We start from the raw sequence: 22091 nt of genomic DNA, 5'->3' as shown, positions 1-22091 counted from the left end.
GATTCCGTTTTTTTTGTGTTTAAACTTTTTTTCCCAGGACAGAATTAAGCTTTCTAATTAAAAGGGGTTTAAATTCAATCTTTCACAATTCTTTTTTCTAAACATTATATATTTTTTTATTTTTTTTTTTTTTTAATTTTTTTTATTTTTTATTAAAGTTAAAACTTAGTTTTTTAAATTTAATCTTTAAACTTTTTTTTTTGAGCTGAATTCCAACGACTAAAGTCCCAGATCCGACAATTTCTTTTATTCCATAGAAATCCCCCTTTATCATTATTTTTTTTTTTTTCCTTTTCTTGAAATTCCTTACAAAATTACCAACTGCCGGACGGGTTTCTTTTTAAATTTTTTTCAACAATTTTAGCTGCACAAAATTTCCAAATTTCTGTCCAACCTTTTTTTTTCCACTTTCAAGGCTCGTTTTCGTTTTCCAAAGCTTTTTTTCCAGCGTGCAAATTGAAATGCGGCAAACTTGAAAGAAAATTTCGTTAAAGGTCAAAGAACCTGTTCCTGTAATTTTTTTTCCCCCCTTGTGAGCACAACATAAAAAAATTTTCCTTTTTTTTTTCATAAATTTTTTTTGTACATTATAAAAAAAACAAAAAAGTTTTTTTAATTTTTTAATTTCTTTTAAAAAATTAGTGTAAACTTTGTTTAAACCCTCTTTAAAAATTAATTATTCCCAAATACACTGTAATATATATTCTAATTGAATTTAAAAAATTTTTTTTTAAATACCCCCAACTCTTTGGGTTTTTTTGTAAATGGATAAGCTCTTGTTAAATCTGCAGACTTAAACATAGAAATAAAACGAATTTACCTCAACAAGTGAATTATAAATAAAACACAATGAATGAAAATTGTACCACAAGTTAGTTTATTTTTGTTTTTTGTTCCCCATTCGTTTGTCTAATTTTTTTTTCTAAAACCCAAGCAATGTATAAAAATTTAAATTTTTCCAAATCCAATTTAAAATTTCTTAATTGAAACAAAATCAAAAAACTACTTTAAAACAAATTCCAAACTTTGGGGGGCATTTCTGATTTTCAAAATTCAAAAACATCATTATTATTAATGTTTTTCCCAATATAATATTAATATCTGTAACGAAGAACCATTTTAAAAAATAATATCTTTCCAATCCTTACCATTAGAAACGAATTCTTTTTTCCTATTCATCCTAAAATTTTGCCAGAATAAGTCATAGTGTTAAAACTAATCCAAAAACCAAAAACATAAATTTTATTTTTACTAAAATTAAAAAACGCAAACTGATTGAAAATCATCGGATATTTTTTTTTATCTTTACGTTTCAGAAAATTAAAACTATTTTTTTTTCCCTTTAATATAAATTAAAAACTTTAATTAAAGTTTAAAAACAAGAAAAATAAATTTTTATAAAAATTTTTTTGTTGTTTCTGGTAAAAGAATTATTTTAAAAGTTTTATCAATTTTTCTAATACCTTCATTTTTTTGTTTTTCATTTTTTTTTCCAGCATTAAATTTAACCCAAATTAACCAACCCTTTCCATTCTTTGGATTACAGACAAAATCAAACCTTGCCCCTAATTCTTTTTTTAAATTTCAGATCTTTTATTGATAGGGAACCTGCCTTTTTTTGTTTAAATTCTTTGAATATTTTTTTGAAAGATTTTAATGTTTTTTTTATTGTTATATCTTTTATTAATTTAAAACAATAAATCATCATCTACTTTGTGTTAAAACTTCTTTTCCCTTTTTTCCTTAGCAATTAACTTAAAAATTTTTCCATAAATTTATTTAAATTTAATAATTTAAATTCCCATGGGTTTCCCTTTGGTAAAACTTTAATGGGTTTTATGTTTATTCCTTTTCCTTTTTATATATAGGATCCGTACCAAAAATAATTTAACCGTATTTTTACTTATGGGTTGATCTTGATCATGTTTTAATTCTTTTTTTTTCTTGCTTTTGGGGCCTTTTGATCTTGATTTTCTTGCTACGCCCTTTAATTTTTTAATATTCCCGTAACCTTATTATTGTACTTAAATTTTTTTTATTTTTTTATCTCGTTTTGATTCCTGCAGTAAAAAAGCAAACATTTCAACGGGTTTTTAAATTTTTTTTCTTCTAAAAAACCATTATCCAAAACGCATCTAAACTACTGATGATTTTTTTTTTTTCGGGCGCTCCCAATTTTTCTTCTGATTCTTTAAAAACATCACTTTTCACCAACCCATATACTTCAGGAAATTTTTTTTTTTTCTGTATAATAATCTTCCAGTATTTTATCAACCTCTTTTTCGTCTAGTTTTTGTTGTATAGTTGTAATGGTTGTAATGGTTGTTGTAGTTCCGGAGGTGGTGGTTCTTCCATTATCCCTGTCAATTTTTGTTGTCGTTCTACTTCTTGTATTTTATCAACAAAACTTTTTGGAAGTAACGCTAATTGTTGTTCTATTCCAGGTAATGCTTTTAACTGACTTGATAATTGTTCTTTTTGACTTTCTATTTTTTCAGTAATTGGTTTATAAATTTCAGTATACATTTCCCGATTTGTAGCTTTTCTTATTTTTTCTCTCATTATTTCTTCTCTAAGATTTCTCATCTTTTGTCCGACTATTTTTTTTCTTATTATCATTTCATTAAGTTTTGATTGCATTTATATAATAATGTAAGATAATGTAAAATAATGTAAAATAATGTAAGATAATGTAAGATATTGTAAAATAATGTAATATTATATAAATGGAAATTCCAAATTATGATACAAAAAATGATAAATCCAATAACTTTAAACAATTTTATCCTTTTATGCCAGATTCATGTTTTAGAATGTTAATATGTGGATCTTCTGGATCTGGAAAAACAAATACATTAATGCATATACTTCGAAAACCTCTTATATATTATGATAAATTATACTTGTATGCTAAAAACCTAGAACAATCTAAATATCAAGATTTAATAAATCACTTAAATGAAATTGCAAAAAAAATTAAAGTAGATCCAAATGAAATACTTGAATATTCAGCTGATCCCGACCAAATTGAACCTTGTGAGAATCTTGAATCAGAAAAACAAAAGTAGTAATATTTGATGATTTTTTTATGTGAAGATAAAAAAGTTCAAAATGAAATAAACAAAATACTTTATTCAAGGACGTCCACAAAAAACTGTTGTGTTATTTATTTAAGTCAGTCTTACTATAAAACACCAAAAGATATTCGAATTAACTGTTCACATTATATTTTATTTGAAAGTCCAGGTAAAATGGAAAATAATAGGATTTGTGATGAACAAAATATAGATCGTGATACTTTTGCTAATGCAACAAATCAAAAATATGATTTCTTATATATTGACAAACCAAGGAAGTTTTTAAGAAAAAACTTTACTGGTAATATATAATAATTATATAATGGGAGTTTTTAATGATGTAAAACAAATTAATCAACCTGACAGTATAAGTAAAGTTAAATTTGATATTGATTTAAGTGATTATGCTACTAAAAAGCAATTCAAAAAGCTTAAAAAGGAAACGGAATCGTATCTTCACAGAAATAAGGAACTTGATAACACAATGAACAGAGCATTAGATATGGGAGGTAATGAAATAATCAACCTAGGAAATCCAGATAAACCCAACGATGCAGTTTCAAGACGTTTTGTGTATAAAAAAATTCAAAGTGTAATAGATGACTATAAACTTGAAGACATCAAAAGTATAAAACAAACACTAGAAGTAGAAGTAAAGAATATTGAAGAATTAACAAAAGATTTTAAAAAGAATTCATTATTAATTAATCAATTACAAGGTAAAATTGAAGAAGAAATGAAAGCTATGACTGATTCTATTAAAGAACTTGAAGAGAAATCTGATTTGACAGATGACAACATAAAAGAAGTATTTCGAGTTAATTTAAACATTTTATTCACTCAAGTTCAAGAATTAAAAGATAGTATGATTAAACATGAAGAACTAAAAGACAAGATTATTGAAGCTGAGAAAAAGTTACAAAATATGTATCAGTTAGAAATCAGAACAGAAATAAATAAACTAAATACTGAAATGACAAAAGGGAATCAAGATTTACTCGATACATTTTCAAATAAATTTGCAGAATATAAATCTGAATTGGAAAAGGCAGCTTCACAAAGAGGTGATGATCATGATACAGCATTAGATAACCTTAAAAAAGAAATTAATTCTAAAATAGATGACTTTAAAAACAAATTCGAATTGGATTAGTATTGTTGACAACCGTCACAATTTAAAATATGCAGAATTAAGTAATATTACAAAAAAATTACAAGAAGATATTAATGAATTTAATGATCAAATTAAAAAAATAACAAATGATTTGGACTCTGTAGTTGAAATATCAGCTAAACAAGAAGAAGCAATTAAGATAATTAATGATAAAATTAATGATAAAATAACAAATGATTTGGACTCTGTAGTTGAAATATCAGCTAAACAAGGAGAATCAATCACTGCTAATACCCAAGTAATTACTGCCAATACTAAAGCAATAACCGCTAATGTCGGAGAAATTACCACTAATACTCAAGAAATTACAAAAGTAAAAAATGTTTTCTTAAAACAAGAAACACAATTAGCTAGAACAAAAGGCGTTGTTGACAATTTATCTGCTTCTGAAGTTGCTACAACAAAACGAGTTGATGATTTAGCTGAAATAATTCTTAAACTTAAAAAGAAAGACAAAAAAATAAAAGAAGAATTGAAAAAGAAATAGAAAAATTAAGACCACGTGAAGTGTTTCTTTTTGAATATAACAGCGGTTATTATGATGAATCAAAACCAGAGCCAACAAACTTTAATCAATATAATATAATAACAATAAAAAAATATTTCGATAGTCAAGGTGTCTGGATATATTCAACATATAATAATATAGTTGGTAATGATGTGGTCTATTTTGATATGATTAATTTGGAATCTGGTAATGTCGTAGATTATAAAGATTTTATAAACACAAACCAAGAATATACACTAGTTGTACCGGATGTACTCTTAAAATATGTGTTTTCAGTGCAAGAACACCCGGGAATTTATATAATAGATATCAGGTTTTATTTAACAGCGACCGCACAGAAGGAAAAATGTAAAGTATCACATTTTCTTTTTAGGTGGTGGCAAGATGGTTTTACAGGTACATTTCCCCACGGGAGTGTAAATATAACACCCATAGTCGGTGAATTTGGGCCTGAAACGGATAGTATATGTTTATATCAGAAAAAAATTAAAATTTATTTAACAGAAAGGACAATGTTTGATATTCATCCTTATGACGATTCAACATATACAAAAGTATCATTTATACTTTTGTCGGATAGTTATATCAGATTCCACATATTGGAGGAATATATAAATTATAAAGAAAGTGAACTTTTGGATTAATCCCTAGTTTTAATTACTATGTGTACCCTAATAATATACTTACTAATTCAAAATAAGATCAAATAAGTTACATTTTATCAATAAAAATAATCTGCCAAAAGTTTGCCAAAAGTTTGCCAAGTTGGCAGACATTGTCACATTGCTGCCACTTGGCAGGATTTTGGCAAATATTTGGCGGAAGTGTTTAATCATATTTTACTATAGGTTTTAACAATAATTTGTTAAAATTTGTTTTAAATTTGTTGAAATTGGTCAGCATTGGTCGGTTTAGGTCAAGGGTTAAAATTAATTTGGGTCAGAATTGGGCTCGCTTCGGTAATTCTAATACTACTACAATATATTTTACACGTTTAAGGCTACAATAGCCTTAGCTCACAATTGCTTATTTTATAACAACAGTTAGGTTCCTTCTTGATACATTGGTAAGTTTCTCCACACGGTTCTATCACCAACCAATCACTCGGAAATCTTAAGGTGTTGTAACAGGAAAACAAACATGCTTTGCCCCTATATTCACGGTCAAAACGATCATACTAATAACATTCAATATACTATCGCATTCACTGAGAATTATCAAGCCTTTTTGAAGTTATGACATCTTAAGAACCAACATAATCAAATATTTACAATACTGTAGATATTGAAACACTTGAAGAGCGGTTACAAGTTCTTATAATAGCCTAATGTCAGTGTGCAAGGAATAATTTTTTAGCTGATTCAAAAATATGAAAAGTACCATCTTTCATGCTGATCATCATGCGTAAACCAATGGAATAGAGTTTTGATTGACAGAATGGACAGTTTTAGATAATGCTTGAGAAAAAGTTTACATTTTATTTTGTCTCACAAACAGACTTAATCAAACCGAGTTTGCTATTTTTGCGTTCTGGAGTTCTATGCCGCCGAAGGAATCTTTAGATCTGTCATCAGTTAGTACAGCCAAACTATTTTCGCTAGAGTTTGATAGGACAAGCAACATGTGTTCGAGATATCAGTAGTACAAGCTAACGTGACGTATACATTATATAGACCTTACACCGAGCTTTGACTTTGCTAGTCTTTATAAAATAAGTCAAACCTGTCTATAAAGATCACCCTTGGGAGAAACAAAAGTGGTCTTAATTGACAGGTGGTCTTTGTTCACAGGTAAAACATATTGTAAATGTTAAAATAGGAAACAAAACCAGTAGTGTTTAGAGCCAGGTGGTTTCTATTCTGAGGTGGTCTTTAGCACAGGTGTGACTGTACGCGCCATAGACTTTTTCTACCTGTACTGTTCATACAGACAACCATACAGGTAACCAACTAGCCATTATGGAACCTGTTAGCCAGAAAACGGAAATTTTAGAAGCATGAGAAAAATAACTTTCATAAATGAACAAAATATTCGAGCGTACGACAATTTAAGCTCATTCTATAGAAATACTTTTAGTCGTTTTGAATTTAGCCAGTCTTAAATGCAATAAATCTATTCGAAGTAATTTATTTTACTTCTGAAATTCATAATTATCACCGAAAAATTACAAGTTTGTACTAGAATGTAGCACAAATTGCAGATATCCGAAGTTTATAACAAAAATGCACTTACTGACCTTTGACCTTGTGCTGTGACCTTTCTATGACCCTTAGAAGGCGACAGCCCCCCTGAAAAGTTTCCAATTTTTATAAAGTTAACAATGAACATGGCTGTCGGGCATTAACAAAAAATGCCATCATAGCCAATTTCTAGGCCTCTTTTTTGGATATATAGGCAGACTGAGGTAAATACGGAGTTAGCGGTTATCAAATGCAGATTATATAGAGCGAATCCCGACTTTCTACATGAGTTATTTAAAGAATTATCAGAGATAGAATATTACTACTAGATCATAACTTTGAATTATATAAGAAAACATTTTCAAATGTGTACTTGGTGGTCATGCGCCCATTAAACGTAAGAGATAAAAGGAAAACTAAACCAGATTGGCTAACGAGGAGGTTACTGAAGTCTTCCCTGATCATATGTCTGGTATTAAGCAATATTGATAACCAAAGAGATCAACTGTGCATCAATGTTTCACGTAAGATAACATTTCTAGAATTCCTCTCAAAATATGTTCCAAAAGAATCTTTAGCTGTATGTTATAATGTATACATTCTTCCTCTTTTTAATATTGGCTGTATCGTTAAGACTGTGTTCTAGATTATACCTTTTAAGTTATGTATAATTCGTATGATTATTCTGTCACATTTTTTTTTCTTTTCGTCTTCTTATATTTGTCTTTGCGATGTTCACATTTTAGCTCACCTGAGCCAAAGGCTCATGGTGCTCAATGTCCGGCGTCCGTCGTTCGTCCGTCAACAATTTCTCAAAAAATCTTCTTCTTGAAAACCACTGGGCAGAATTACACCAAACTTCACAGGAATGATCCTTGGGTGGTCCCCTTTCAAAACTTTTCAAAGAATTGAATTCCATGTAGAACTTTGGTTGCCATGGCAACCAAAAAGAAAAACTTTAAAAATATTCTTGTTCTAAAACCGCAAGGCCTAGGGCCTTGATATTTGGCCTGTGACATCATCTAATGGTCCTCTATGAAAATTGTTCAAATTATGCCCCTGGGATGAAAAGAGGCCCCGCCCCGGGGGTCCCAAGTTTTGCATAGACTTATACTTATAGGAAAAAAACTTTAAAAATCTTCTTGTCTAAAACCACAAGACCTAGGCCTTTGATATTTGGTGTGTAGCATTGACTTGTGGTCCTCTACTAAAGTTGTTCAAATTATTACCCTGGGGTGAAAAGAGGCCCTGCCCCGGGGATCTCAAGTTTTACATAGACTTCTATAGGAAATATTTTTAAAAATCTTCTGTCTGAAACTGCAAAGCCTAGGCTTTTGAAATTTGGTAGGTTGCATTTGCTTGTGGTCCTATACCAAAATTGTTCAAATTATGCCCCTGGGTTGAAAAGAGGCCCTGCCCGGGGGGTCTCAAGTTTTACATAGACTTATATAGGAAAAACTTTAAAAATCTTCTTGCTTGAAACTGCAAGGCATAGGCTTTTGATATTTGGTATGTTGCCTTGCCTAGTGTTCCTCTACCAAAAGTGTTCAAATTATGCCAATGGGATGAAAAGAGGCCCTGACCTGGGGATCCCAAGTTTAACATAGACTTATATAGGAAAAAAGTTTAAAAATCTTCTTGTCCTAAAGTTCAAGGCCTAGGCCTTTGATATTTGGTGTGTAGCATTGCCTAGTGGATCTCTTACAAGATATTACAAATTATACCCCTGGGGTGAAATGAGGCCCCGCCATGGGGGTCATTTGTTATATGATTTATATAGGAAAAAGTACTTAAAAATTATTAGATCATACTTCCTAGACTGTTTAATTATAATCACCTGATGACCCCAAGTGATTAGGGGTCACCTGACTGTGACCTTGACCTACTGACCTACTTGAAATTTGGATGACATGTACAGTTAAGCACACAGATCTTAAAACTTTCAGTGACTATGAATATGACCTGCTGACCTACTGTCTTTATATTTTAGCATCAGTTTGTCATTTGAAACATGTGGCTCATATTACTCACGTGAGCGATCCAGGGTCATCATGACCCTCTTGTTTTAATTTGTTGTCATCTTTTTTTCGTCTATTTTTCTTTTGTTTAAAATATTCATTTTTCATGCAAACGTGATTACAATATTGTTTCTTTTTAAATGCGAACCAACGCTTTCCTGTACTTTTCTCATATATATAAGAATGCTTTAGAGTTTTGGTGCCCGGATTACGTCAACGCGTTTCGGTAGTTCGTACCTTCACCAGGATAAACAAACATATTTTTTAAATCATTTACACATACTTTTAGCTTCTGGCGTTGTCCAGAAATTAAATTATTTTCATGGTACTTCATACTATTTATGCCAGTGAGGATTAGTTTATTTATAATACGCTATTTTAACTCATATCCTATGTTACATGCTACGGATAAAAGTACATTTATTAGTAAATAAACATATTTATGGGTGCATTTAACCGCCCTGTTTAAACAATTAGGTTAGAGGACAATATGTTAGACTGACTATAGCCAAATATTTTGTCCCCGTTGTTATTATTTTATTTCTATTTTCATTATTATGATCATCATCGTCGTCATCATCATTATCATTTCATTATTTTTTTTGGTGGTGGTCAGATGGTTGTGTGTGTGTGTGTGTGCGTGTGTGCGTGCGTGCGTGCGTGTGTGTGTTCGGGTTTAACGTCTTTTTCAAATGGTTGTGGTGTCTGTCTTTGACATAAATGTTTTTTATACGGGCAAAGGCATCTACTATACAGATTGCCAACATTTGAAACTCGCAACTTTCTATCTACTTGTATCAGTACGCCACCTGCACGTATGTCACTTATGCCTGTGATTGAATGATCAGATTGTGTTATACCTTGTCGCAGAACTTTTAAATATGATAGCTATTAATTACGAATTACGGTGATAAAATCTAACAAAAGATTTGCTTGCAATGTTTATGATAATTATCCTGCTGAAGAAGGTTTCTGATATTAGCAAAGAGTTATAAAAAAATATATATACTGTTTATACTTCTTTGGTAATAGTATTTCTTTTTTTAGTTTAGTTTATTCTCATCCATATTACAACCATTTATAATATACAATTTATAGAACATTTATAATGCTGCACATGGCCACTCATAAAATATGTTACATGAAATGATTAAAATACTCTATCAGTACTTAAAACCTTACACATTTACCTACTACAGCCCCCGAAATGTCACAGCCACGGACCAGCATGCACAGAGCAACAGAACTCACATCGGTGCTGAACACCTACCCACATAGACTCACAGACATAAGCGCAACCAACACCGATGCAAGATCCAACGATAATGTATATACCCACCAGCCCGGACACCACCACATCCCGGGGACTACAGCCCCACTACTCAACACAGGGCATAGAAAAACCTTTGGGAGCCAGTACAACAAGAACTATTGATCAGTACAATTATAGAGAAAAAACAAACACCATTTAGGCCTACTATATTGTACTTCAAATCTACTACAATATTTATCAATAGGGTATTATACGCAAATACTCTACTTTGACTATGGTACAATCGGTTCCATAAATTTACAACCTTATACGGTAGGCCTATTTACAGATATTTACAAAAAAAAATTTTCCTACATTTTAAAATATAAAAGCAGGTTCCAGCAGTGTGTTTACTGACTATTATTGGAGAAACCCCAAATTTATACTTATCTGAGTCATTCATCGGTTCAAACCTGTAAAAGATATCTTTTGCAAATACAGTAAGAATTATATATTATATATCTTTTCTTCTGTACCTGTATCTGTATTGATACTCGAAATCATCTCACTAATGAGCAAAAATATCGAGGGTGTGTGCGCGCTTGATGTTAGATGTTAATCGCACGATCTATAGTCCAAGAGAGCACGTTTGAATGTATCGTTTTTGGTACAAGTTACAACTGAGTCCGGTAACCGTAATGAGTTCCAATCGCGGATGGTTTGGGGCACAAATGAGTTTTTGTATATGTCTGTATTGCTTGTCACTTGTTTGATTGATTTAGAGTTTGATCTTCGTTGTTGTCGTGGGCTGTATTCCAGGAAATCATCAGCGGGGACGGCCACCAGGTTTTTCTTAATTTTAAGAAAAAAAGAACTTTATTTCAAGAAAAGCCTTAGTTTTTGATAGCCAGTACAAATCATATGATCAAAAGTCTCGGTTCAACGAGGAACAGCTGGCTGTTTCAGTGGGTGAGGGACGGTCATCTACATCTACATCTACGGGGATACTCCCAACAATCAATTTCTGATCATAACTGGGAGGTCGGAGCAGTTGTTAAAAACATGTTGCTATGTTACATGATACATGATATGCATGTGTTAAGAGAGTAAGAGCAGTAATATGTACAGCTTTGTTAAAAATAAAAACAGGATGATGACATTAGTACATATGCGAGTCTAGGTCAGATGTGAAGCACTGAAGGTTCACACTGTCCTTGATGTTATAAGGCAAGGCGTTCCAGTATCTGATCGTGCGGGGGTGGGGGAAGTGGGGGTGGGGAGGAGTTCATATGATATTGTGTTCTTGAAGATGGAATGATAAAGTTTAAATTTCTAGAGGCTGCCAGGTGGTTATGATCTACAGAGATGAGGTTGTGTGATATTTTATACAACATAATTAAAGATGCATGTATTCTTCTCTGTTCTAATGTCTGTTATTTAAGAATTTCAAGCATCGATGTTACGCTGCTTTGGTATGAGTTATCATTCATAACATATCTGGCTGCAGCTCTTTGTACCTTTTCTATCTCATATGCTAAGTTTTTCTGCCACGGATGCCATATGGTGTTACAGTATTCTAATTGTGGGCGGACGTATGTTTTGTAGGCAGTTTCTTTGATATTACGGTTATTACATTGTACATTTCTTTTTATGAATTTGAGAGTTATTAGCTTTTGAAGATGTAGTTTCAATATGTTTTTTCCAACTAAAATCGTCACTAATAGTAATCCCAAGATATTTAGCATTTTCTGTGGTTTTTAGTTCTTGATTATGTAATTTATATGGAAAGATGATATTTTTTCTTTTTTTGGAAATTCTTATGATTTCGCATTTATCAGGATTGAATTCCATCAACTTACATCTATTCCTGACAAGAACTGAAATACCGGAATAACAAGAATCGGGAGCTGTTTAATATATCTATAGTCGCCGTAATTTACTTTTTCTGTCGCACAATACTCTTTATCCGAATCAGCCAATCAAAAACTCTCTTTCATTTCGCGTGGGTATTTTGAAAACAATTGGTGACAAAATATTGACATCGTGAAAGATTTTACTGGTATGAAATTGTAGTAGCCCTTAGATTCCCATAAATACCTGATTCTGCGCGAAATAGATTTTTTTTGCGTTCTATATGTGCTTGAAACGCATTTTGTTTTCACAAATACCTAAGTTTATCATATGTCGCGAAAACTGATTATTTTTCTTTTTGACAGATCGTATTCTTCCCTTCCAGTTATTAGAAATTTTAAGTTATTTTCAATACCCAGAATAGCACTGCTTCATTTTAGTTGTAATATGAAATTAGGTGCTACCTGAAAGGCAGAGCTCCCAGTGTAACAAGTGGAATTCTGCAAGGAAGTGTAAGTCAAAATAATTCGACCTTCAGATTGTTTTATATTTGTGGCGGGCAATCTAAACATCAAAACTTTGAAGGACCAAAATAATGGAAGTTAAATCACAGTACACAGTCATGAAAGTTATTGGTTTTATATGGCGTGCAGGGGCGGCGAACTCTGATTTTGACTTGCTTGTCTGTTTTTGTCAATTACTACTTGTCGGTATGATAGTTATATGGTAAATTCTGGTCAAATTTCACTTGTCTGTACAAGCTTTGGGACAACCTGGGCAATACTGACTATTGAATTGGCCACCCCTGGCGTGTAAACACAAGGTAAACGTTGATCTTGTACAGTACATGCAAATGTCACCAGAAAATTTGTAATTTTGGATATTATTTGATAATTTCAAATTAGATTAAAGAGGAATTGAATCCCTTTTTATATACATGTAAGTTATATTTTAATTTATGGCCAATTCATGAAATAATCGACATTTAAACCTATAGCATGTAAAGCGTCGGCAGCGATGAAAATTTCATCGGAAGTTGCTTCAACTATTTTGGTCATTCGAGTGTTTGACGCAAGTAGGGATATTGCCCATATGAAAAATATATCTCAGTATTTCCTAGGATCGCGTCAAATTAGTTGGACTAGAAAGCGTATTAGGGCCGACATCGTTTCTAATTTTTTGTTTCTAATCTACATTAATGGCATTGAGGATTCTATCAGAAGTACAATAAGGCTATTTGGAGATGATATGAAATTACTTAATACAGTAGACTCGTGTAATGAAACAACCCATATTCAAAAAGACACATTTACGTTTCAACAAAGACAATTTATGCCCAACCCTTCGTTATAAATGGCAACGATAATCCAGAAGAAACTTACTTTTTAACAGACAACTCGAGAAAACATGAAATAAAAAACAGCAAATGTGAAAGAGACTTGGGCATTGAATTTGATACTGAATTGAAATTTTGCAAACATATAAGCACTTGTATAGATAAAGGAAAACCGAATTTGGAGTATTGTCATATAATTTGTAATGTCTAATGATATAATATTTAAACATATAAATGAATATGATGCGCTAATAGTCTTTTAACTTTGATTATAATCTTTGAAATATTATATTTACAAAACAGAAAAAAGGTCACCCCCAACAGGAAGTGAAATGAATGACAAATCCACGCTTACAAACCAATGCAAATGATCAATTGCTAAAGTTTTAAACTGTTTTAACAAGTTGATCACTTGACCAAAATCTGATTAACCACCTTTGATGAGTTCAGCATCTTTCCTTAATAAAAGTAGGCAAATAGCCAATTCTTCTCTTTGTGGATCTAAGGGGAGTACATTTACTTCGACTGCTGTTTGCAGCAGCATTCAAACCTACCAATGTAGGCCATTTTCTGCCTATCTCACAGTCCGACTATGGACCTTTTCCCAGTGCAAAATGGGTATATTTTACAAATTCCAAAAAATCCCAATTCAGAGCTGATGAATAACCCAGCATTCCGCGACTATTAAAGTAGCGTGCAACAGGTGCTGTATTTTAGCTTGGTCACTCATTCAGAACGATCGTTTACTATTTTAAGTAACCTATAATCAGTTTAAGTAACCTGTTCTCGTGTACCTTTTCCCAAAATAGGCAGAAAATGGCCTGCAATACTTTTAGATACAGCGAGTCCTTTCCAGTATTAAATCTTGTCTGAAGCTCAGTAGTCTGGCAAACCGGTGCTGCATGCAGAACTACCTTAAAAGTTAATGAAACATAATCATTGACTATAGAAATTCGTGATATGAATAATTGAAATCTGTATAATATTTTTTTCTATTTTTAAGTGATGCCACAGACACGGAAGCGGCCACACCGGCCTGATGATGATTCTGCTGCTGATGATTCAGGTCCAAGTAGTAATGTGAAAGTGGTTGTCAGAATTCGACCACCAAATGTGAAAGAAATAGAGGGTAATTTCCGAGAAGTTGTACAGGCTGTTGATGAAAACCTGCTGGTTTTTGACCCCAAAGAACCCTCTTCGTATGAATATGGTAGCAGGAGGCGCCGGCCTAGGGACATTAGGCAGAGGAGAAATAAAGATCTGAAATTTGCATTTGACCATGTTTTTGGTCCAAGTGCAACTAATATAGATATCTACAATGAGACAACAAATACAGTACTCACTGGTCTACTAACAGGGTATAACTGCTCAGGTAATGTTTTAACTTTCATTTATTCAAATTGTAGAGGAAATTAGCCTTACAGTATTGTATATAACACACCTGATGCTGATGTTAGGGTAGTGGGGCTGTAATGGCAATTGATCAGCAAGTTATGTTTTCTTTCTGATTTCGGCATTTTCCACTAGCTGAAGTCAGACAATCTTAAGTAACCACCTAAGAATTCTGTTAAATGTTGATGGTGTCATGACAATTTAAGATATAAATTCAAAGGTGCAGCTATAGTTAATGGTATTGCTGTTGGATTTAACTGTTTATTCAAGTTTCACTGAGTTAGTTATAAATTGTTTATAAAATCTAGAATGGCTTTTTTGCTATATTCCATTGGAATGTCTGTATTTCTTCCAAAAAGCTCTAAGTCATTAATGAAATTTATTAAATGAATAATTTCAGTGTTTGCTTATGGAGCAACTGGAGCAGGTAAGACCCATACAATGTTGGGAAGTAAGGAGCAGCCTGGAGTCATGTACCACACTATGATGGATCTGTACTCTAGAATTGACAACATGCGGGAGAATAAAACTTGTGATGTGGCTGTATCCTATTTAGAGGTAGATTCCTTATGTATTTTCTAAGACTATGTATATGATGTTTTATAGTATTCAACATTGATATGAGAATGGTTTGTACACCTGGTTGTCTCAGATCTTATTGTAGAAGCCAGCTCCCCCTGGGCCATACAAGTATCTTGTAAAATATGCAGACAGGAGGCTATGCAGTGAATTACTATTTTAAAGTATTCAATTTATGCATATTTACAGATTATTTTTTTCTGGGTCAGTTTTGGCCAAAATTCAGTTACATTTGCCTCCAAAGAAGGAAATATTTTCCACTATTTTGATAAAATTACCTTCAGGTGTATGGACAAAAGTTTTTATTTCAATAAGATTAGTCAATATTGTCATCAGAATGTAAGGTTACATCAGTAAAAGCTTAACAAAAGCATTCCCAACAATTACTTGCATCCCTGGATGTAAAATCTGCCAGTAAATGCAGATTTTTCTTTTGTCATTTGTTTTATTTCCAGTTTTTTTTTTTTTTTCATGAAACAGACTTTGGGGACTCCAAACTGAATGATATTACATGTTTTAGGTTAAAAATAGCAAACTATGAGTTCTTCAGTGTTTTAGCTGGCATATAAAGAGATGAAAATAAGTGTCAGAACGTATTTGTTTTGCTTACTGGTATGTTTACTATGCACAGTCTGTGTTTCACTTCAGAATTTAAGTTAAATTTTCTTATATTGATAAATAATGCCAGGAAAGCTGTTGCGATTATATCTAATAAGTTTGAAAATTTATGACCATATCAAACACTACTTAAATAATCTGTAAAAAAGTCACCTTTTCTGGTAAACAATGCGAAAAAAAATTAAAAAGTTCCCTGCCACCCTTCCCCTCAAACAAATCACTAATTAAATACATGATTTGTAAGAGTTACACTATTTTATGCCAAATGAAAGTTTCCCTCTGCAGATATCCGCATGACAGTTTCCAGGTGCAGATATCACCATGGCATTTTCTAAGGGAGAGGGGCATTTACCCTGATTTCAGGTGTTTCAGATCAGTGATACATTTTCGTTTGGAGATTTATTATTAATTCTGCAACACTTTCTGTAATTCCACATATAAATAGCTTCATTTTGCATTTTGATGAAGAATAAGAGTTGCTTTTCGGACTGTCTGCTTTATTTCTAAAATTATGTACTGGGTAAAATATTGCACAGTTTGCTTGGATGTTTACAGATTTACAATGAGACAATCCGAGATCTCCTGTTGCCTGGATCAGTGTTACCTATCAGAGAGGATCCTGGGAAGGGTGTAGTGGTGCCAGGTCTGTCTTTACACAAAGTAAGTATCCCATCATGCATCTTGTTATACTGTCTTGTGCAAACCAAACAAATTACACACAACACTGTCAATATACAGCAGTAAGTCTATGTTTGCATGTATCGGAAAATAACTAAAGATTAAAGTTTCATAAGTTTAAATACTTTTGCCCAGTGAGGCGAATAGTAAAGCCATATCAGCTCCCCTTGAAATTTATGATGTACACTGTGTACGATTGTACATTGGAAAATATGAGTGGTACAGTGGCTGCGACTTACCAGCTTTAATGGTGAAGAAAGACCCAGGTGTCCCTCTGAACATGATTTCAGTAGAATGGCTAACTCACTTTGAAGAATTCCTACATGGGATTTGGAAGAGACAGAGGTGAGGGGCAAGTGATCAGAAATCAAAATCCTTAATAAGTTGTGCCCCTTCTGATTGTGTCAGTGTGATCAATAACTAGAGATGTCTCAAGCTTATAAATGGATGTCACACTTCATAGGAAGATTGCATTTGTTCAGTAAATGATCCAAGGGGCCAAAGTAACAGCAGCATGAGACTGAAAATTTCCTACCCGATTTCCTCTAACATTCTGTTATTCTTGCAGAGTACACTATATTTTTTTCAGCCAAAAACAGCAGAGGAGCTGTTGTACATGTTACAGTTTGGAAACCAATATCGTACACAACACCCGACTGATGCAAACGCTGAATCTTCAAGGTCACATGCTGTCTTACAGGTAGAAGCATTTGATTTATATACATTTACTCCTTGGGCATTATAGCATTTGATTTATATACATTTACTCCTTGGGCATTATAGCATTTGATTTTTATACATTTACTCCTTGGGCATTATAGCATTTGATTTATATACATTTACTCCTTGGGCATTGTGATATTTTAAATTTTCAAAACTTCTGAAAATACACGGTATTGACATAGTGTTGATCAAACTCCTAGCATCTTGACCAGTAGTCTTGTGCTACACCTGCTGATAGTTCCAGATAACTTGTGATTGATATTATTCAAAATTTGTGTTAAGAGTTCAGTTCTTCAGTTTTTTTAAGTACAATAAATAGAAATTTTGTGATTTCTTATATATTTCTCTTCTTTATTTAAATTATGTTCATTTAAAAAAAAAAGAAACTTACAAAATATTGGGCTTCCAAAAAAGTCATATGTATCTAGCTCAGAATTAAGCATTATAGCAAATAAGCAGGAAGAAGAAGATTTAATGGAGCTGTGAGATTAATGCAGACCTTTTAAACATCATTGTATAAGAAATTTAACACATCAATCAAGAATGTTTGTCATATTTTTAGTAACTGGGTAAAAATATTGATACCAGTTGATATCATTATGATGTTTATACTTCCATAATTGTTCGCAGGTCTTTGTGAGACAGCAGGATCGTACTGCAAACATTTCCACAGAGGTCCGTATTGCCAAACTGTGTCTTGTAGATTTAGCTGGTTCCGAAAGAGCTACAGTAACCAAGAACCATGGTTCCCGGTTCAGAGAGGGGGCTAACATTAATAGATCTCTTCTTGCATTGGGCAATGTCATTAATGCTTTGGCTGACAATAAGGTATGTTACACTTAAACAAGACTGCAAAAATTTATGTACCTTGAAATTAATAAATTAAGTCAAATTTTCACTTTGTGATTTAGGCCAAAACCATGGAGATAGATTTATGGATTTCAATCTTAAAGATAGAACAAACAGGAATTTTATCTGTCCATTGAAAGTTAGTTTTATAGATTGAGAAAACCTAAAAATGTATGAAAATTAATAACAATGGAAAATAAAGATTAGCCTTTATTTCCGCTGTCTTTCATGCCAGAAATTGGAGTGATCAGTTGAGGAAATTTTATTTTTTCTTTTTGTCCTATTCTCATCATAATACATGTGTACTGTAGGGTTGGTGGCATTTGTTTCAGCTCTTTACAATGTTTGAATGAAGACAGACTTTATATAAATGTAGTTTGTATATACATATCTTTCTAAAGTGATCTCCACAGTGTGTAACAGATTTTTTTTTTTTTCAGATGAAAGGTTATGTTCCATACAGAGATAGTAAGCTGACCAGACTGTTGAAGGACTCATTGGGTGGTAACTGTCAAACTGTCATGATTGCTGCTGTCAGGTGAACTACTGGTTCGAGTCATAAATTCGGCCACTTTTTGCGGTTTTTCGTAAATATTTCTTTCTTTATACAACGGATTTGTACAAAATTTCTACCATATGTGCTTTAATACAAGCAACATTGATTGTTATCATTAAGGACCGTTTACAGTATGGTAAACAATAAAACCGTGCTAAAAATAGCGGACACGTTCAGCCTCCACATTTTACCATCTAGAGGTTGTAAATATTCGGCCACTTTTTAAACATAAAGTTAGTCATATTTTCAACATTGTTTTGGAAATAAATCAATGCTACAGCCAAAATCATTCTTTTCTCAACAAAATGCAATCAATTTAAAATAGCATACCTCGTGGGAAATATTTGCCAACGGAGATTTAAAAGGTATCCTTCTTCTCCAAGTAGGAAAGAGAAAGCGTGATAGAATGTTCTAAAAATAGTTTGATGTGTTATCTGAATATGTGTGTTTATTTATAGCCATACGTTGAGTTATTTATAGATCGAGGCCCGTTATGAGTGGCTAGTTTTACCACATAAAGTTACCTGGACGTTTTTAAGTGTTGTGATTAAGTCATGTCGCGCAGATTTGATTGAAATTATAGTCTAATTATATTCATTTCGAAAATAAGAAAGACAGATCTAATGTATTCAGTAACTTTTTATTTAGGTTCCACACTTCCATTTTATACTATAAAAATAATCAGTCAGTCAGCAGTCAGTCAGTCAGTCAGTCAGTCAATCAATCAATCAATCAATCAATCAATCAATCAATCAATCACTTTAACTAGTAAACTAGTCAGTCAGTCAGTCAGTCAGTCAATCAATCAATCAATCAGTCAATCAATCAATCAATCAATCACTTTAACTAGTAAACTAGTAAACTAGTAAATTAATAATTCAATACTTAAAATAAAAGTAACAACTTTCTTTGCACCTACTTAAAACATCGATCCTCCAAGACACTCCATTTACTCCTCATACAAGCAAGCACTACATGACTTACACAGCCAATCACTTCTCTCATTCAAACTTACTCTGACAAACTCCAACTCCCTTACACTCAAACATCCATCATGGTACCAAGCCTCACATCCATCACAACCATACCACTCAACACCATTTACTTCGTCGTCAAAATGAGTCCTGTATATTGGAAACAAAAGATTCAAAGTACCCTTTCAGGCTTGTCCAGGAGATCATACTGCGTCATTACTTCTCTGAAGAATTCAAAAAACTCATCAACTACTGCAGGTGTTGACATAGACGCCCTGGCCTTGCTTATGTTCTCAGCAAGTCTGTCAGAGAGACCGTGTCTCTCTAGAAACTGCCGAATCCATCTGTCAGTTGGGCCTCTCTCAGTATTTATTCTCGATTTGCCACCTTTAAATAAATGTCGGGTAAAGGTATTATATTCATATCTAATTTAACTTTCCAAAACTTGAAAAAAAACGTGCAATGCATTTAAGGCCAAAAAAAAGAAAGAAAATAAAGCCTATCAAAAAAGGTCCGAACGCCTTTTAGAAACTTGAGCGCCGTTATACAAAAGAAAGTTTTACTCATAAATTTAAATGTCTATGTCTATGTTAAAAATAATAAGAATACAGAGATTATGTGCATCTCAAAGATAGAGTAAAAGAACTATTTTACAGGTCGGGTTAAAAAGTAAAAGCAGGAAGTTGCATTAGAACTGATAGAAGGGTGGTAGCTGCTCAACAAATACTTCTAAGTTGGGACTAGCTTGCAAAGACACGGGGAGACTGTTCCACAGACGTATGCTTCTGGGAAAAAAGGAGTTTGCATGATAATGTGTCTTTAATACCTGACAACAGTATGATATCTACGACTTTTTGCCGCAGAACTTCCCTGGTTGCTGGGAGCCCTTGACTGGCCATATATCGAAGGTACTCAGCCAGTGACGTCTCCTCATCCGCACTCAAATCTCGTTTTCGACCTGGCTGAAGACAAACTGGCCCTTCCTTTTGCGTCACTGAAAATCGTACATGGTCTTGTAGGGTTGACCGAGGCACCCTAAACTCTACAGCTGCTTTTCTGGCAGACATGAGCTTTCTTTGTACTGCCGCCGCAGCCATCTGCAGTGATTCAGTGTCATATGTTCGGTAATGGTAAGGCATTCTGAATAAAAATATAGAGCCTAACAATGGAAGGGCAGCAACTAGATATATTCACATATTGCTTATACAACAGATTTACCTCCCCTAAATTGAAAAAAATGACAGCGTGACGATAGCTGAAATGGCAACCAAATTGGAAAGGAAAATGAGATTTCGCGTTTAAAATTACACGGACTTAATTCAATAACAAGTTTAATGAGTGAAAACTGTTATTATTTATCTCTAATCAATATCGTCTGCAAATAGTTTATAGAGTTTAGATTTGAATTAACCCTTGCCGGGCCTCAGTATAATCGAGCGCGTGCGATGACGTCACGCGACCCGCGAGACAAAATATTTGCTGTTTAAAGTAAACAACTTTAGGTAAGGACAACTATTTTTCTACTCACCTCAACTTGATGATTTTGCAGACTTTGTTGCTATCGCAAGCGCTGGTGATGAAACAGATTCGTTCTCAAGCATCTAGCTCCAAAAAAAGCTTTTAAGTGGGTGGCCGAATATTTATGACCTGGCCGAATTTACGACTCGAACCAGTATTGTTTAATGGTTACTACTGTCGGAATATGAAATGTTCAATTGCTGATAAATGATGTATGCATTTAAGAATTTATTTAAATGAAGGTTGTCATATTCTGTCTTCTTTGTTTGTTACAAACAATGTAACTGTGTAAAAAGTGCAATAGAAAGTATAACTTGTAATTACTTGTTTACTTAGTAAGATGGTCAGAATAGTTAAAGATATATAGATATTAAAGTAAATGTAAATTGTTATCCTAACCTGGCATAAGCAGTGAAGTTTAAATAACAGAATCATAAAAATTGTGCTTCCATGTTAACAATGGATGTAATAATCTATGATTTTAACTAATCATGTCAATAAAATATAAGAAGTATTGTTTTGCAATAGTTAAAAGGATTTCAATTTTTATCCACAATTTCCCCTACATACATATATCTCTTTAATGTACATGTAAACAAGTAATAGGATCACGTTTTGTATTCCAGTCCATCGTCCATGTCGTATGAAGATACGTACAACACGTTGAGATACGCTGACAGAGCCAAACATATTAAAGCAACAGTAAGTATGAGACAACATAAACCATAAAATCTATTAAGTGTATGGTATGTGGAAATGCTTTAGATTCCTTGACTTAGTGCATCCATTCTTTGAAACAGTTGGCTAC

At 32.8% G+C, this 22091-nt stretch overlaps 2 protein-coding genes across 4 annotated transcripts in view; one reads left to right on the top strand and one right to left on the bottom strand.

The window, feature by feature from the left end:
- The window catches only part of LOC123536789 (kinesin-like protein KIF18A), a 48036-nt gene that overhangs the window by 3608 nt on the left and 22337 nt on the right, over positions 1 to 22091 (top strand). For 2 of the 3 annotated variants that reach the window (XM_053528539.1, XM_045320210.2), the window contains exons 1-8: positions 12200 to 12268; positions 14400 to 14768; positions 15189 to 15346; positions 16541 to 16645; positions 17253 to 17363; positions 18017 to 18214; positions 18676 to 18773; positions 21910 to 21985. In XM_053528539.1, coding sequence (XP_053384514.1) covers positions 14402 to 14768; positions 15189 to 15346; positions 16541 to 16645; positions 17253 to 17363; positions 18017 to 18214; positions 18676 to 18773; positions 21910 to 21985 — 1113 coding nt within the window. In that variant the 5' untranslated portion in view covers positions 12200 to 12268; positions 14400 to 14401. Of the gene's footprint in view, positions 1 to 12199; positions 12269 to 14399; positions 14769 to 15188; positions 15347 to 16540; positions 16646 to 17252; positions 17364 to 18016; positions 18215 to 18675; positions 18774 to 21909; positions 21986 to 22091 lie in introns of those variants that run through there. The other variant, XM_053528538.1, reaches the window with a different exon arrangement.
- Positions 19651 to 21434, bottom strand: LOC128550138 (uncharacterized). Its single transcript, XM_053528551.1, has 3 exons — positions 21294 to 21434; positions 20592 to 20905; positions 19651 to 20152 (listed from the first exon to the last, which is right to left on the bottom strand). The coding sequence occupies exons 2-3, from the start codon at positions 20902 to 20904 to the stop codon at positions 19938 to 19940; spliced, it is 528 nt and encodes a 175-aa protein (XP_053384526.1). The 5' UTR covers position 20905; positions 21294 to 21434; the 3' UTR covers positions 19651 to 19937.

The sequence above is a fragment of the Mercenaria mercenaria genome, chromosome 17, assembly GCF_021730395.1.
Source record: "Mercenaria mercenaria strain notata chromosome 17, MADL_Memer_1, whole genome shotgun sequence".
Classification (NCBI taxonomy): domain Eukaryota; kingdom Metazoa; phylum Mollusca; class Bivalvia; order Venerida; family Veneridae; genus Mercenaria; species Mercenaria mercenaria.
The sequence above is the reverse complement of the archived record's forward strand: the minus strand, read 5'-3'. Positions and strand labels throughout refer to the sequence as shown.